This window comes from Buceros rhinoceros, unplaced genomic scaffold (assembly GCF_000710305.1).
Source record: "Buceros rhinoceros silvestris isolate BGI_N320 unplaced genomic scaffold, ASM71030v1 scaffold20998, whole genome shotgun sequence".
Classification (NCBI taxonomy): Eukaryota; Metazoa; Chordata; class Aves; order Bucerotiformes; family Bucerotidae; genus Buceros; species Buceros rhinoceros.
This window is the reverse complement of record NW_010426591.1, coordinates 29,668-42,879: the sequence shown is the minus strand read 5'-3', so window position 1 is coordinate 42,879 and position 13,212 is coordinate 29,668. Positions and strand designations below refer to the sequence as shown.

Sequence of the window (13,212 nt, the reverse complement as noted above, 5' to 3'; positions counted from 1 at the left end):
GCTGTAAAGGTTCTTTGGGCACATCGTTCGACCTTGCTGCTTTTGTTCACTCCTCTCCTGGATCGGGGCCGTGATTCTGCAGGGTTGCAGTGGGCATCATCCCACGGTGCTCTGAACATCCATCAGGTCCTGTTAGTTTATGCCTCCTAAATGCTGTCATTGTGGCTACTGCTAGTTCTGCATGTCAGTCAAGTAACTGTTGCCCAAGCCCTAATTTCTTCTGCTTTTGAGCTAACACTGAATTCCTCATTTTGTCTTCATCCCATCTTTTGTGGGAGAAAGGTTGAAGGCCCAGCAAGACGGAGGTGAGAACAAAAAATGCTGAATTAACAACATAAAATACTTTTCCAAACAAAGCTGCCAAACATCGGTAAAAACACTTTTAAATCTTCAAGAACATAAATCATACAAAAATATAATTTCTGTTTAGCTATTGTCCTTCTGAAAGAAGTGTTTCAGCCTGCTCGAGGAACCAAGGGTGTGATTCATGGAGAGCTGCAGAGGGACCTGGAGGAAGCTTGGGGCAGGGTCTGGGGTGGTGGTTCCGTGCCTGCTGCTGTCTGCTGCGTATCAGTGGGAGCTGTTGTCTTTTTTCCACTTTATCCTGGGTGTCATTTGTGATGGAAACAGGGAGGTGCCCTTTCTTTTTGCTGCGACTGCGCTCTGAATGTTCAGACTCTTCCATTAAGTTTATTTTTCTTTGCCTGTTTATTAAAACATTTCTCCTGTTTGCTAAACACATGGGAGTCCTCTCAGCCTGGAGCTCGCTGTTGGCATCACAAGGTGTGAACCTAGCAGTGCATTTACCTTCCTGCTTCCAGGGTAGACCAGATGCTCAAAACATTGCGATGGGCTATTACAGATATCTCCTGGAGCAGGGATTTAGGTGTGTAATCTCTCAAAGGTCATAAGGCCCAGGTCACAGTCCTGTTAAAATGATGAGCAAGGGCAAGGAATTGGCATCCGGGGCAGAAACTGTGTGTCAGTCTCTTGCCATTATGCAGTCCTGCCAAAGTAGCCCTTTGTCAGGGAATTCTGGAGCTGAGGTTGCTCAGGCCAGTGTTGTTGGCTGGGAGGGAGTATGGTACAGGCAGGGAAGGGTGCCTGGGCTCTACCCAGCAAGCAGTGTAAGTAAATCAGCTTCTCGTTCACTTGGGTCATTGCTTTACCAGGGGGCAGCGAGATTTTAATATGCAACATCTATTCCCAACCATTTTAGTTAACAGTGCACCTGGCTATCCCTGTGTGTCCCTGGGGTACCACCCCTCCCGTTTGCAGTAGCTGCGTGAGCCTTGGACCTGAGAACCAGCCTGACAGTGACTGGATCTTGGTCTCGCAGTCCCCAGTTGAGGCCAGTGTTTCGGCTGGAAGGAGCTGTTGGTGTAGGGTGATGAATCCAACTGAGTCCAGGGTTTCTTTGTTGCCCCAGTGATGGCTTCCTCGAGTCTCCAGTTCTTGGTTAAATTATGTAATATTCCTTTTCCTTCCTCCTTTAAGACCCTCTCTCTATTGAAACTGGGTATGTTGACCTCTCCTTTACCACCTCTCTGAATTAGTGGATGCTAGGAAAGTACCTCCCTCTCGTTCACCCCTTCTCTTCCCCAAACAAAAAGGAAACAAACAAACCGTACAACAAAACCACCCCAAAAGCACATGGGATACGGATAACATTGAACATTGCACCTCACAGCATAATAGTTCGTACAAACAATGGGCCGGGGTTGCAAGTTAACACCAGGGTTGTAAAAAAGCTTTTCACAATCTAAAATCTGTGTTCCCCTGTCTTTGGGGTGGAGCAGAGATCAATCTCTTGTGTGGCTTTATCTCCTTGGGCTGGTTGCTGCAGAATTTGGCTCATGTTATGGGGGGAGGAGACAGAAAATCCTGTCCCGTGATTTGTTAGAGATGGTGTGAGTGGGATCAGTACGGACATGCTAATCACTGTGAAGTCCTCAGTCCCCGTCCACCCCTTATCCCCCCCACAAAATTCACCGTACATATTTAAAAAAAAGTCCAATTTAGCAGTCTGGGTATTTTAGTACATGGCTTCGTAAGGCAGAAAACCTACTAGATACAGTGTGTGGGGCAGTTGGCCGTCAGAATTCATGGAGAATTCTTCTTTGTTTTACTCGTGTCTTTAAAAAAATTTTTAATCAGTTAAAGACCCATATCTTGTATGAAAGCTTATATTCTTCAAAAAAACAAACAGAAAAGCTGTTTCTTCCTTCCTCCCTCAAAACTATGTTGTTGAATCCTTTCTCTGTGGTGCTGCTGTGGTACAAACTTGAAGGTGCAGCAGCCAAGTCTGTAGTTCCCCACTGGCTTGGGAGGAAGCATGTCCAGGAGTCCTCTGCTGCGCTGGCCACCGTCAGAGCTCCAGGTAGCTGATCAGGGCCACCATTACTAGAGAGTTAGTGGTGATAACGACAGCATGTGGCACTGGCCTCGTCACAGAGTCTTCCACCATCATACTTGTCCCTGAAAGAGAGGGAACAGGGAAGAAGCAACTGTCTTGTTGCACAGACACAACCGCATGCCTTGAGGAAAGAGTTGGGAGGGTTAGTAAAATGTTAGTTCTGGGGTTGTGTGTGTTCGTATTGTGATTGTTGCTCATGAAGCTACCCAGAACACTTGTATTCGAAACAAGAATTTAGAGGTGGGCCCCGAGTACTTACCCCTGATTCAAGGGAACCTGCTGTAGCTGGGGTCAGGGCCTCACAGGCAGCATTTCACTCAGTGAATGTAAGTTGGGCTTGTGTGTGGCCTTGAGGGCTTTAACTACAAACAATGAAACTGGGTTCAGACTAGACTTGAAGGTTGCTCAGAGTCTGGGGAGAAGTTTGCTGGTGGACGCTGGAGAAGAATATGTCAGAAACTCCTCTGAGTGAACAGCACAAAGGACCTAAAGACCAGTTCCAGAATCTCAGCCCCTGGGGTAGGATGTTCCCGGTGTCCCTGGCAGGGATTTTAAAACATCGTAGTGTTTGTTGTTACTGTGCTATGGCCAGGCAGGGGAGGAGGTACGACCAAGGCGTTGTCAAAGAGCAGTGGTAGCGATTGGCAGGTGGTCCTGCAGATTAACCCCGCTCTCTGAGCTCGTTTTGCAGTGGCCCATGAAGCTCCCTGTAACGAGTGTCTGTGCCTGGATGTGTAGTCAGAGGAGCACACATACCGCTGTTTCGGAGGATGTGAACTTCTGCTGGGATACCATCTCCCCCAGGGCCTGTCACCCTGATCTGTACAAAGGCATGAGTGAAGTCTTCAGGGACAGGGATGTCGATCCGGCTCCTGCTGGCCAGGTATAACGTGGGAGCCGAGTGGGAATCCTGCCTGTAAAGCATCTGTGGGAAGAGACAAGTCTGAGTTTACATTCACTGTGACTTCCTTAGGGTCACCTGTAAGAGAAAGCCAGCTACGCGCTGTCTGTACCTTGTACCCCGTAACCACAGACTCATCTGCCTTCGCCACCACTGGATCCCACTTGATGCTGACTGTGGATCCAGAGAAAGTCCAGGAGATGTTGCCAGGTGGCTTCTTTGGTGCTAAGAGATCCAGAACAAGACAGAGGTTCAGTAAGTCAGGGACTGGTGAGAAGGTTGTGCTGTTACAACCGTCTCCTGAGACTCTACAACTGGTTGACAGGGCCGAGGGCACCACTGTGGTTGGTTTAAAGGGAAGTGTCCCAGCAAACATGCCTGTGAGCACAGATCTTCTCAGATAGGTGATACACAGAGCACAAGACTGACCTTGGGAAATCCAGGGAACTGTTTTATGGACTACTTAAGATCGCATTAGAACACCAGGATGAAAAAGCTGATCAGTGAGCTGATCATTGGGGGTTCTCTGGAGAAATCAGCAGCCCCAGGGAGTAAAATGTGCAAAACAGAGGTGGTCAGGCCTCACTCACGTGGTTTTGTTGTTGTGAGGTTGGTAGAGGGACTGGGGGGGCCGGTTCCAGCCCGGTTGTAAGCTCTGACTGACACGTGGTATTTCGTGTTGGGGTTTAGGCCTGTTATATGAGCTGATGTGACCAGCCCCGCTGTTCGCACTCTGTCAGCTGCCTCCTCTTTGTCACCATCCTTCCAGTAGCGGATCTGAATAGAAAAGGGAATGATGGGTTTAGTAAGGATAGAGGCACCTGCAGATACCAGACTTCGTCCATCCACAGCCAGCGCTGGAGACTCTTTGGTGTGTGTTTCTGTGTGTTCTGCTTAGTACATGCCTGGGAATAAGTTACAGCCTGTGTGAAAGGCAAGCAGAGGAAAAAAAGGATGTTTCTCTCTTGCTGATCTCGTGTGAGCAGCAATACTGGCCTCATTAGAGCCACATGCTGTCCATTAATTATCCTCCATCTTTAGAAACAAAGTGCTGTTTCCTTTCACCTCACTCAGCCTGGGCTAATTCTCTTTGCCGAACTCTCCCATCTCAGTTCCAGTGTTTCATTCCCACGGCAGGCTCGTACCTCGTAGCCCAGAAGCACTCCGGTCATGTCTCCCTGCTCGACAGGCTCCCAGGTCACATCCATTTCTGAGGACAGCACAGCCTTGGCTGTAACTCTGAAAGGAGCCACTTTTGGTTCTGAAAAAGACAACAAAAGGGAATCAAATCCTTTTCCTAACTCCAGGCAGCGTAATCACCGTACTGAAACGACGGGCTCTCCCACAGCACCGTTACCGTGCTGCCAGGCAGCTGATGGTCTGTGCCCAGAGCAAAGCGAGGGGGAGGGGTTTGGGGACTTTGGAGGACACACAGGGCCACAGCTGTGCTGTGAGGACCTGTGATGCTCTGAGCTCGGGGTGCACAGGCATGGCGGGGCTGAGCGAAAATCTAGCTGGGAGTTTGAAGTAGAATATAAATGTTATGCCGAAATCCCTGTTCTTTGAGTAAAAGGAACTCTCCTATCATGGAGCTCCCAGACAGCCACAGCTCTGCAGGGAGCTGCTTGAGGACCTGTTGGCTGGTTGGACAAAGCATGGTGAATTCTGCAGTCCCTCTTTACCTTCCTCTGCAGAGTACACGATGGCGGTGAGGCTCTCCGGTCCCTCTCCTTTCCTGTTGTATGCTTTGATCTTCACTTCAAAGGGGGTGTAGGGACTGATACTCTCGTTGCGGTAGACGTAGTGCAGCGATTCTGCGTGCGGCACCCTTGCCGTCAGCCACCCCTGGGTGCCTTTCTTGCGAAACGACAGGATGTAGCCAAATCCGTCTCCGTTCTGGTAATCCCGCAGTGTCGGCTGTGGACAGAGAGAGGAGCCTTTGTCTGTTCAAACGAGCAACGCTTTGGACTGAGCAGTGTTGGGCTCAACAGCGTATCAAAATTGTAATTGCAGCACTGATTTCCCAAAAGAAACAGCATGTGTTCCTCCCCTTGGCCCTCTCCCAGCATCCACGGCTGGTGCCGTGCTGCTGACTTACCGTCCAGTTGATGATCAGCTCATTGGGAGCCCCTCCACCGCCGCTGAGCCCAGATGGTGCCACAGTAGGTGCTGTCGGGTCCCCAAACAAAAGCAGACAGCACAGGTTGGGTTAAGATAACAGCAGTGATGAGGATGAGCATAGACACTGCGCTGTCCCGGAGTAGCCGGGCTTTGGCAGCTCGTATGGAAGTGCTGGTCTCTAGATTTTGAGCCATGAGTTTATGAAAATTAGGTCTAAAATACTGGCTAGTGCCTGACAAGCATATATGGAGGCAGCATGTCTCAGAGGGGGCAAGAATCAAGCTCCAAAGCAGGGATCTGGAGGAGAGCTTTGATTGCAAAGTAGTTGATAAGCATTTGGTATGTTGAGAGCCATTCTCCTGCTGTTCTTACATCTCTTCTGCCTGCACGTTCAAGCGGCAGAAGATAGAATGAACATTCACAGCCATTTGCTGGGGAATTTTCCTTGTCTTTGCGGAGCTGTGCTCTGCACCAGAGCAGGGCTGCCCAGACGGTTCAGGATCTGAGGGGGGGTTAGCACGGTTTAATGTGTTGTAGCTAATGCTGGTGAAGTTAGCTGCCAGCTCTGGTGCTGCTTTGTCTTTGATGTGTAAATGGGCAAAAAGGCAGAAAATGTTGGGATGACATCACCTCTAGGAGCACTCCAGAAGATGACTAATTGGGTCCAAGACATGCTGCCAGCCTGCCTTCCCCCTCCAGCACGTAGGGACGCGTACCTCTGACTCCCCTCTCTGCCTCTGAGCACATCGGCACGTACCTGCTTCTTTGGTTCGGATTTTGCTGGAGGGTAAACTTGGCTCCCCAACTCCAAGGATGTTACTTGCTAAGACCCGAAACTCATAATCCATCCAAGGAATGAGGTTCACCACCTGGGCTGTCTCTGCATTGCCTTCAATATTGATGGGATCTATATAATCCAATAACACAAGAAGAGAACAAATAGAGCGAGTGGCAGCTGGCGTACGAGCATGGAGCAAGATCTCAGCAGCGAGCTGGTGTCCTGCAGCCAGCACGGTCCATGCCACCGCTGCTGCCATCAAGACACTTACTGGTACGCATCTGCTTCCATTTGCTGGAGAGGAGGGTCCGAGCCTCGATGATGTACCTGGCGATAGGGCTGTGGTTGTCAAAGCCGCGGCTCCAGCTCAGCTGGACGGTAGTGTCACCAATGTCCCTCACCACCACGCCCCCAGGGGGGCCTGGAGGTCCTGAAATGGTGGGAGACAGACAAATACGTTAGTAAGATGAAAGATTTGGAGGATTTGGAGGCTTATTGCTCTTTATGTTGTTCAAGTCATAAATCAAAATCAGGCCTTTCTTTTCTGGTAGCTGGGAAGCTTCACCTCCAGTCCCAGCCTTTTCTAAAGCTCAAATCTGTCCCACCCAGTTCAAATATTAGATGGTGAGGTGGTCGCAAGTGAAGAGCGAGCTGATCCCTTCAAGGACCGTGCTGTTACTTCAGGTTTGTAAGGAGCAAATTACCCCTGACAGTGACCGTGGCCGACTCCGAAGCACTGTCCACAACCGTCTGGGCTGTACACGTGTACCGCCCCGAGTGCTTTAGCTGAGTGTTGAAGATGCTGAGGTCCCCAATAGCTTCCTTCTGCGTGGGGAAAAGACAGTGGAGAGAGCATGAGAACATGCCTGATCACAATCCAGCATTCAAGTGCAAACAAAGAGGCTGTTTTTAGCTTCCAGCCCTTCTTGATGCCCTTTCTGCTCACCACGCTGGCTCGCCGGTAGTGCCCCTCCAACTTGTCAAAGTCAATGGGGAAATCATCTAGCGACCAGGTGAAGGTCAGGTCCATAGTTGGATCGTGGGAAGCGTGACATTGCAGAGTGAGGTTTTCACCGACGTTGATATCAGCACTAGACGGTGCCAGTGTGATTTTGGTGGCATCTGCAGAGAAAGAGCAGGGAGGGCTGTTAGCTGCAAATGTCTGTGTAGCAGATACATGGGAACGCTGCGGAGCATCCAGACCAACTGACACTTCCTAGCTTGGTGTCATCCCTCTCTAAACAGCTCTAGATTTACAGGAGGAAGATGAAGGATTACAGGGGTTATGGAAATTCTTTTCTCAAGGACCAGTTGTTGGTAGGTCTGATCTGGTGGGTCAGGTTTGCTGCTCCACAAGCTGGAGTGTCTCTGATTCCCTGAGTACTGCATTGCTCTTGGGGAGCACAAGGAGAAATAGCACATCAGGGCATTCTTAGGTGTTTTTTGCTCAGTTGACCCAAAATCAAGGCAAACATCTCTACCTCGAACAGAGAGGATTCCGGTGCTGTTGGCTTTGCCCATGAAATTCTCAGCAAAGCAGGTATACTTCCCCTCATCAGATTTGCTGATATTCTGAAGGATCAAGGTGCCATCTGTGGTAATAGTCACCCTGGAAAGGAAGAACCATACAAGGGGAAGGTTAAAATGTCTGTTCACTCTGCTTGACCATTTCCAGCACTTGCTCATTTTAGAGAAAATGGTGATAAAGACAGGACTGCAAAATACTAGGTAGGAGTTTTCTAAAGGAGAAACTAGAGGAGTAACAAAGTGCTTGTGCTCAGGGACGTAGCAGCATATTGGGTCATCAAGTCCAGTCTTCTGGCAAGAAAAAAAAAGAGTGATATTAGCTATGGTTTCTAGGTAGAAGCTGACACTGTGCTGCTACCTGCTACTGTTGGTCAGGAGTTCAGTCCCTTTGGTCCAGAGCACGGTGGCTTTTGGTGCTGCTCTTGGCTGGCAGGGGATGATGACCTTCCCACTTCGGGCTGCAGGAATCAGTCGCTTCACTGGGTTTAGTCTAAAATCTGGTGCTAAGGCTACAGAGGAAAGAAAGAGGGTTAAGGTCTGACTGGGAAGGCCTGCTCTGCGAGCATTTCAGCTGCCACATTGCTAGGTGTGGGTTTGCGGTGAGATGACTTGGTAACAGAAGCATGGCAATATCTGGTGAGCGGGATGGAGGAGGGAGTCCTCTGCTGCTGGGTGCTTTCTAACGCTTGCCGAGGCAGGTGCTGTGTGACACGTGTCGTACTTAGCGATGGCGATATGACCCTAACAAGTGCAAGGTCTTTGAGAGACACAAGAACAGCTGCTTTTGAAAATGTAGAGGATATTCTCTTCAATATCCTGACCAGAGTCACCAATGCAGACACCCAGCTTGCCTAAAACTCCTGGAACTGCAGAGGTAGAGCTGAGTTTTGTCTGTTGCCCTCATGCATTGCAGTGTTAATGCTGAACAGTTGATGCTCAGGGCCTTTAATTTATCCCTGGCATCCACTGACTGCAAGAAGATACACTTTTAGACTAATGTGGAACAAGTTTGGCATCAGTCCAGTTCCAGTCACCATCAACCCAAGGCTGAATGGATACTGGACTCTTTTCTTTGACCTCCATTGTCCAAAAAAGAGGAAGGCAGTGTAGTGGGAGGGAGCTCATGCTGCTGCTCTCTGTCCTGTACACTTTCTGGAGCTAAACAGATGTCCTTGTTGTCTTTCTTTGGCATTACCGAATTTACACAAGGTTCAAATTTTAAAGAGTTGTATAGTGTCTTGTTGAACCAGCAACTATATTTCAGTGGTGAGTGAAGCAGGTTTTGTCTGCTCTTATCTTACTCTGAGATCGCAAGCGTAGGATATTAGGAAGAGATCTAAAATCCTTCGGTGTCCCATTGAAACCCAGAGCACTGGGAAATGAGAGATTACCTTGCACTGTTAATTCAGCGCTTGCATATACTGTGCCATGCTTGTTCTCAGCCACACACTGATACATGCCAGAGTCCTCCAGGACTAGCTTGGAAAATCTCAGCTCTCCACCGCTCACTTCGATGCGGTTCTGTGCAAACAAGAGGATGAACCCATTAGATGAGAAAAACAACAATGGAACTCAACCCTTGTGTGTTCAGGGTTGAGTTTCATTACAGACTTTTATGCCAGTTTGAAGCCAGCCTGGTTTTCCACGAGAGAAAACGCAGGATGCTTTATTCCGTCTGTCCAGTCACTACCCCACATCACCGTGCTCTGTTTGCTGAGACTTGTGCATGTCTGAGCAGCAACGTGCAGGTCAACAGAGACAGGTAGAACGTCTATCCATCCACCTTGAGAACTGGCTGTGAGTTCCTGCAGCTGCACGAAGCAGTGGCTGGGGGGGCAGTGACAGGAGAAGGAAGCTGCAGTTGGTCAGGACTGTGGCATTGCTTTGCAGCCTCATGGGGGCACATGGAATAGGGATGCGGGGTGATAAAACGGGATTGAGATGCAGCGAGGCAGGAGAGGGTCTAAGTCTGAAGTGACAGGTTCAGTACTGCAGGTTCTGGTGTGCACTGGCTGAGCTGCTCTCGCTGTCAGACCTGCACTGGCGGTACCTGGGAGGTCAGCGGCTGCCCGTCCCGAAGCCATCGGACTGTGGGCCTGGGTTTGCCGGCAGCTGCGCAGCTCCAGCGCAGGTCGGACCCGATGTCAGCTTCTGTGTCTGTGATCACCTTCAGCCACTCCGGCTGAGCTGCAAAGGAGCAAGAGAAGTGGCAGAGCCAGGAAGATCAGAGCAGAGCTTTGTCGTGCCAAGCAGGCAGAGGGATGCTCATTGTGCCATCTCTGCTGGCAGATTTCTTTATCGCAGCGTGTTTCGCCATAGTAACAGCCTTCACCAGTTGTGCAGCAGCGCAAGGCTGAGTCCACTACAGGTCTGGCTGCAGCTCTGCACGTGGACTGCACAGAGCTACAGCAGAATCCAGAGCTGAGGAAGAACATTATGGTTTCTCAAGAGCTAATGCAGTCATTCCTGAACTTCAGGGAAGACTGGAGCCAGGCTAAGTGAACTTGGTTAAATTTTGTAGCTTGACTAGATCTGACTGCAAGCACTAACCCTTGTGGAAGCACCCCCGGCTTGGATTGGATCTTGGTTGAGAGCCAAGTTTGGGGTTTACTGCAATGCTTCCTTCCCTGGTTACCTCTTTCTTGCTAGAATTATTTTAGGGCAGGTTTGGGGGTGTCTCTCTACTTGCCGTAGCCTAAAGGTATCCACAGGTATCAGCCATCTCTGCAGGTCTTTGTTAGGGCTGTGCAATAGCTTTAATTATGGCTGACACGAGGCAGGCACAGAGGTGGTATTTCACTCCCAAAGGCTCAGTCTGTTGCCTGGGGCATCTTGCTGTGCTCTGGAAAGGGTGTGGTGTTGAGTGTGTTACCTTGAATGATGATGCGGCCCTGGTAGGTGTCTCTGCCTTTGACATTTTCAGCCTCACACTCGTAAGTGCCTTCATCCTCAAAGCCAACATCCTGGATCTGCAAGAGGGGCTCGCTGCTGATCCACTTGGAGGACTGCGACCCGTCCAGCTTCCTCCACTTGATTCGAGGAACGGGGCTGTGTAAAAGAAAACCTGGTGAAGGCCAGCTCTCGGGTAACCCACGCTGTGTTACAGCGCAGTGGAACCCAATCCCCATTTGACCCCCCCAGGTCCTGTCCGAGCTGGCCCTTGGCCAGCAAGACAGATGCATTTAGCCAGTTCGTCCCTCCTCCTGTTCCCCCTCCATCTCTAGTCCACAGCAGACCCGTTGAAGAGAGGGGCTGTGAAAGTTGCAGGTTCAGCGATGCCCTCCCCATCCCGAGCCTGAGCGACACAGATGCTACACTCACTTTCCGAAGGCAAAACACTCCAAAGTCACCATCTGCCCAGCCAGAGCGTAGGTGTCTGCAGGAAACCTGGCTTTTATGCTGGGTGCATACTGCCTGGCATCTGTTAAAAGGAAAGCACCATTGAGGAGTTCCGGATGACTTCAGGTGGCCCATATGAGGTCTTAAAGGGCAGAGGTACCTGCAAGGTTACGCTGCTTTCCAAAACCTTCATGCATTTGGATAAGGCAACAGAGACTAAGTTTTGTTTTCTTTTTAAAACAGCTCTTACTAAAGCCTCTAAAAATCTCTTTACACTGTCTCAGTGCTGTTTCTCCTTAATTTCCCACCCTCTTAACTCCCTTTGCTCTGCCCAGGAAGGATCTCTAGCTGCACCGCTGCAAGGTCACCAAAGGCAGAGGGAAGTAGCCTGGAGATACATGGGCCCGTGCAGGCTGCACATTGTGCCTGACTCCTTTACAAGCAGAGAAACCCACTGGTGGGGTTTGTAGCTGCGCAAGCAGCAAAGCCTGGAGAAGGGGCTGCTTCCCCCAGCTTCCAGGCAATTAATAGTTTTGTAAGCTCTTAAGCTCCCCAAGAGGGCACTGAGAGATTTGTGCACTGCTGGTGTCCTGCAGAGCCCGAGAGCTTTGCGGCAGCTTGTTAATTTTGCCTTTTGCCCAGATCCCTTGTGATAATCCCAGAGCACTGACCCTCTGCAGCGAGGCTGAGCCGGGAGAACTTGCTGAAGACACTCTTGGTGACGAAGTCGATGTGGCTGGTGGCAAAGCACGAGTAGTTCCCCAGGTCGGAAGCCTCTGTCTTGGCAATGTAAAGGTTTCCTGTGGTTTGAGAGATGAAACGCCTCCCATCGGCTGGGATGAAATTGGGAAACTCATTCAGGAGCCATCGGTAGGACAAGCCTGTGGGGGAAAGAAAAAGGAACGCACTGCACGAGTTTTCTGTGTCCTCTCCAGTGGGATTAAACCCAGCAGGCTGGATTCTAGACCGGTCTGAGCTGAAGCTGGTCTTTCTCCATGTGCAAAGTCCTACCTCTGCTTGGTCGCTTTACAGGATCTGAATTAAAACCAGGTTTGTTTCCCTAAAATTCCCGAAGAAAAGCAAGGAGTGCTCACATGTCTAGGAATCCCTTGCTCTGAGTATCTCTCCACCCGGCACCGGCAGTGCTGCTGAGCCCTGCTTGTGGCAGTGCTGAAATGCAAACCCTTACCTGGGTAATGGGGAGGGGGGCTGCAGGCGAACATCACTCCCCAGCCTTCCGTAATCTTCACAGGGTCTCGCTCTTCGGCGGAGAATTCCTGCAAAACTAAACATGCAAAGTGAACCCTGTCTGTGGACTGAACAAACAGCTGGAGGAGTTTCTGTGTTTTATCTCCCCCTCCACAGGATGCTCTTTTCTGGGGCTGCACAGAGGGAGACCCAGAAATATCATGACTTCCTCCATAGTGCCCCACACCTCTGCCACTCCTCCATGTTCATGGAGAGCACCCGGAGGGTTCTCCAAGTGATGAAGTTGGGTGTCATGCACAGGAGATCTTCTCTGCAGCCTTTATTAATGCAAGGCGGGTGGGTTCAGTTTGCCCCCAGCATCACTGTGGCTGATTTTCATTTACCTTGTGGAGACAAACTTACAGCCAAAGCGGAGGGAGGCTTCTCTGCTGACCACCGTGCCCCTGGAGTTAGATGCCACACACTGGTAGGAACCAGCATCCTTGGCTTTCACTGGGTTGCTTATCACAAGGTCACCCGCAACCAGCCTGTAACGGGAATCTGGCTCCATCTTTATCTCTGTGCCGTTCATCTTCCACCTGCCAAGAAGACATGTGAAGGGTGAGAGGGGCAGATCCTCCTGGCAGCACCCGCGGTGCCTCGCAGCAGGCTGGGCCTGTCCGGTTTTCCCGCTGCAGTGTGGGGGGGTGTGAGTGAGCTTGGTAGCTGTCTGTGACCTGCGAGGGATGGCACAGTGCATGCGGAGGAGGAGGCTGAGTCCCATGTTAGTTGTTTTCTTTATATAAAAGAGGAGAACAGAAAGCAGAACTCCCAATGGCTGTGTCCCCGCCCTGGTTCAGAGCATGCAGGCGAGCTCACCGGTAGGTCGCAGGAGGACTGGCTCTCGCTCGACAAGACAGCGTGACTTTCTCTTCTGCTGAA

At 50.4% G+C, this 13,212-nt stretch overlaps 1 protein-coding gene across 1 annotated transcript in view; it reads right to left on the bottom strand.

Moving 5' to 3' along the window:
• Positions 1 to 2,368: 2,368 nt before the first annotated feature.
• The window catches only part of CNTN2 (contactin 2 (axonal)), a 15,340-nt gene continuing 4,496 nt past the window's right edge, over positions 2,369 to 13,212 (bottom strand). Inside the window, exons 3-23 of the mRNA XM_010141579.1 lie at positions 13,150 to 13,212; positions 12,694 to 12,869; positions 12,272 to 12,367; positions 11,754 to 11,963; positions 11,065 to 11,164; positions 10,616 to 10,791; positions 9,794 to 9,930; positions 9,135 to 9,264; positions 8,102 to 8,252; positions 7,698 to 7,825; positions 7,163 to 7,338; positions 6,921 to 7,041; positions 6,488 to 6,646; positions 6,196 to 6,345; positions 5,416 to 5,486; positions 5,000 to 5,234; positions 4,463 to 4,578; positions 3,908 to 4,094; positions 3,430 to 3,542; positions 3,173 to 3,341; positions 2,369 to 2,478 (exon numbers count right to left, since the gene is read on the bottom strand). Of these exons, the coding sequence (XP_010139881.1) occupies positions 2,369 to 2,478; positions 3,173 to 3,341; positions 3,430 to 3,542; positions 3,908 to 4,094; positions 4,463 to 4,578; positions 5,000 to 5,234; positions 5,416 to 5,486; positions 6,196 to 6,345; positions 6,488 to 6,646; positions 6,921 to 7,041; positions 7,163 to 7,338; positions 7,698 to 7,825; positions 8,102 to 8,252; positions 9,135 to 9,264; positions 9,794 to 9,930; positions 10,616 to 10,791; positions 11,065 to 11,164; positions 11,754 to 11,963; positions 12,272 to 12,367; positions 12,694 to 12,869; positions 13,150 to 13,212 (2,974 nt within the window). The remainder of the gene's footprint in view (positions 2,479 to 3,172; positions 3,342 to 3,429; positions 3,543 to 3,907; positions 4,095 to 4,462; positions 4,579 to 4,999; positions 5,235 to 5,415; positions 5,487 to 6,195; positions 6,346 to 6,487; positions 6,647 to 6,920; positions 7,042 to 7,162; positions 7,339 to 7,697; positions 7,826 to 8,101; positions 8,253 to 9,134; positions 9,265 to 9,793; positions 9,931 to 10,615; positions 10,792 to 11,064; positions 11,165 to 11,753; positions 11,964 to 12,271; positions 12,368 to 12,693; positions 12,870 to 13,149) is intronic.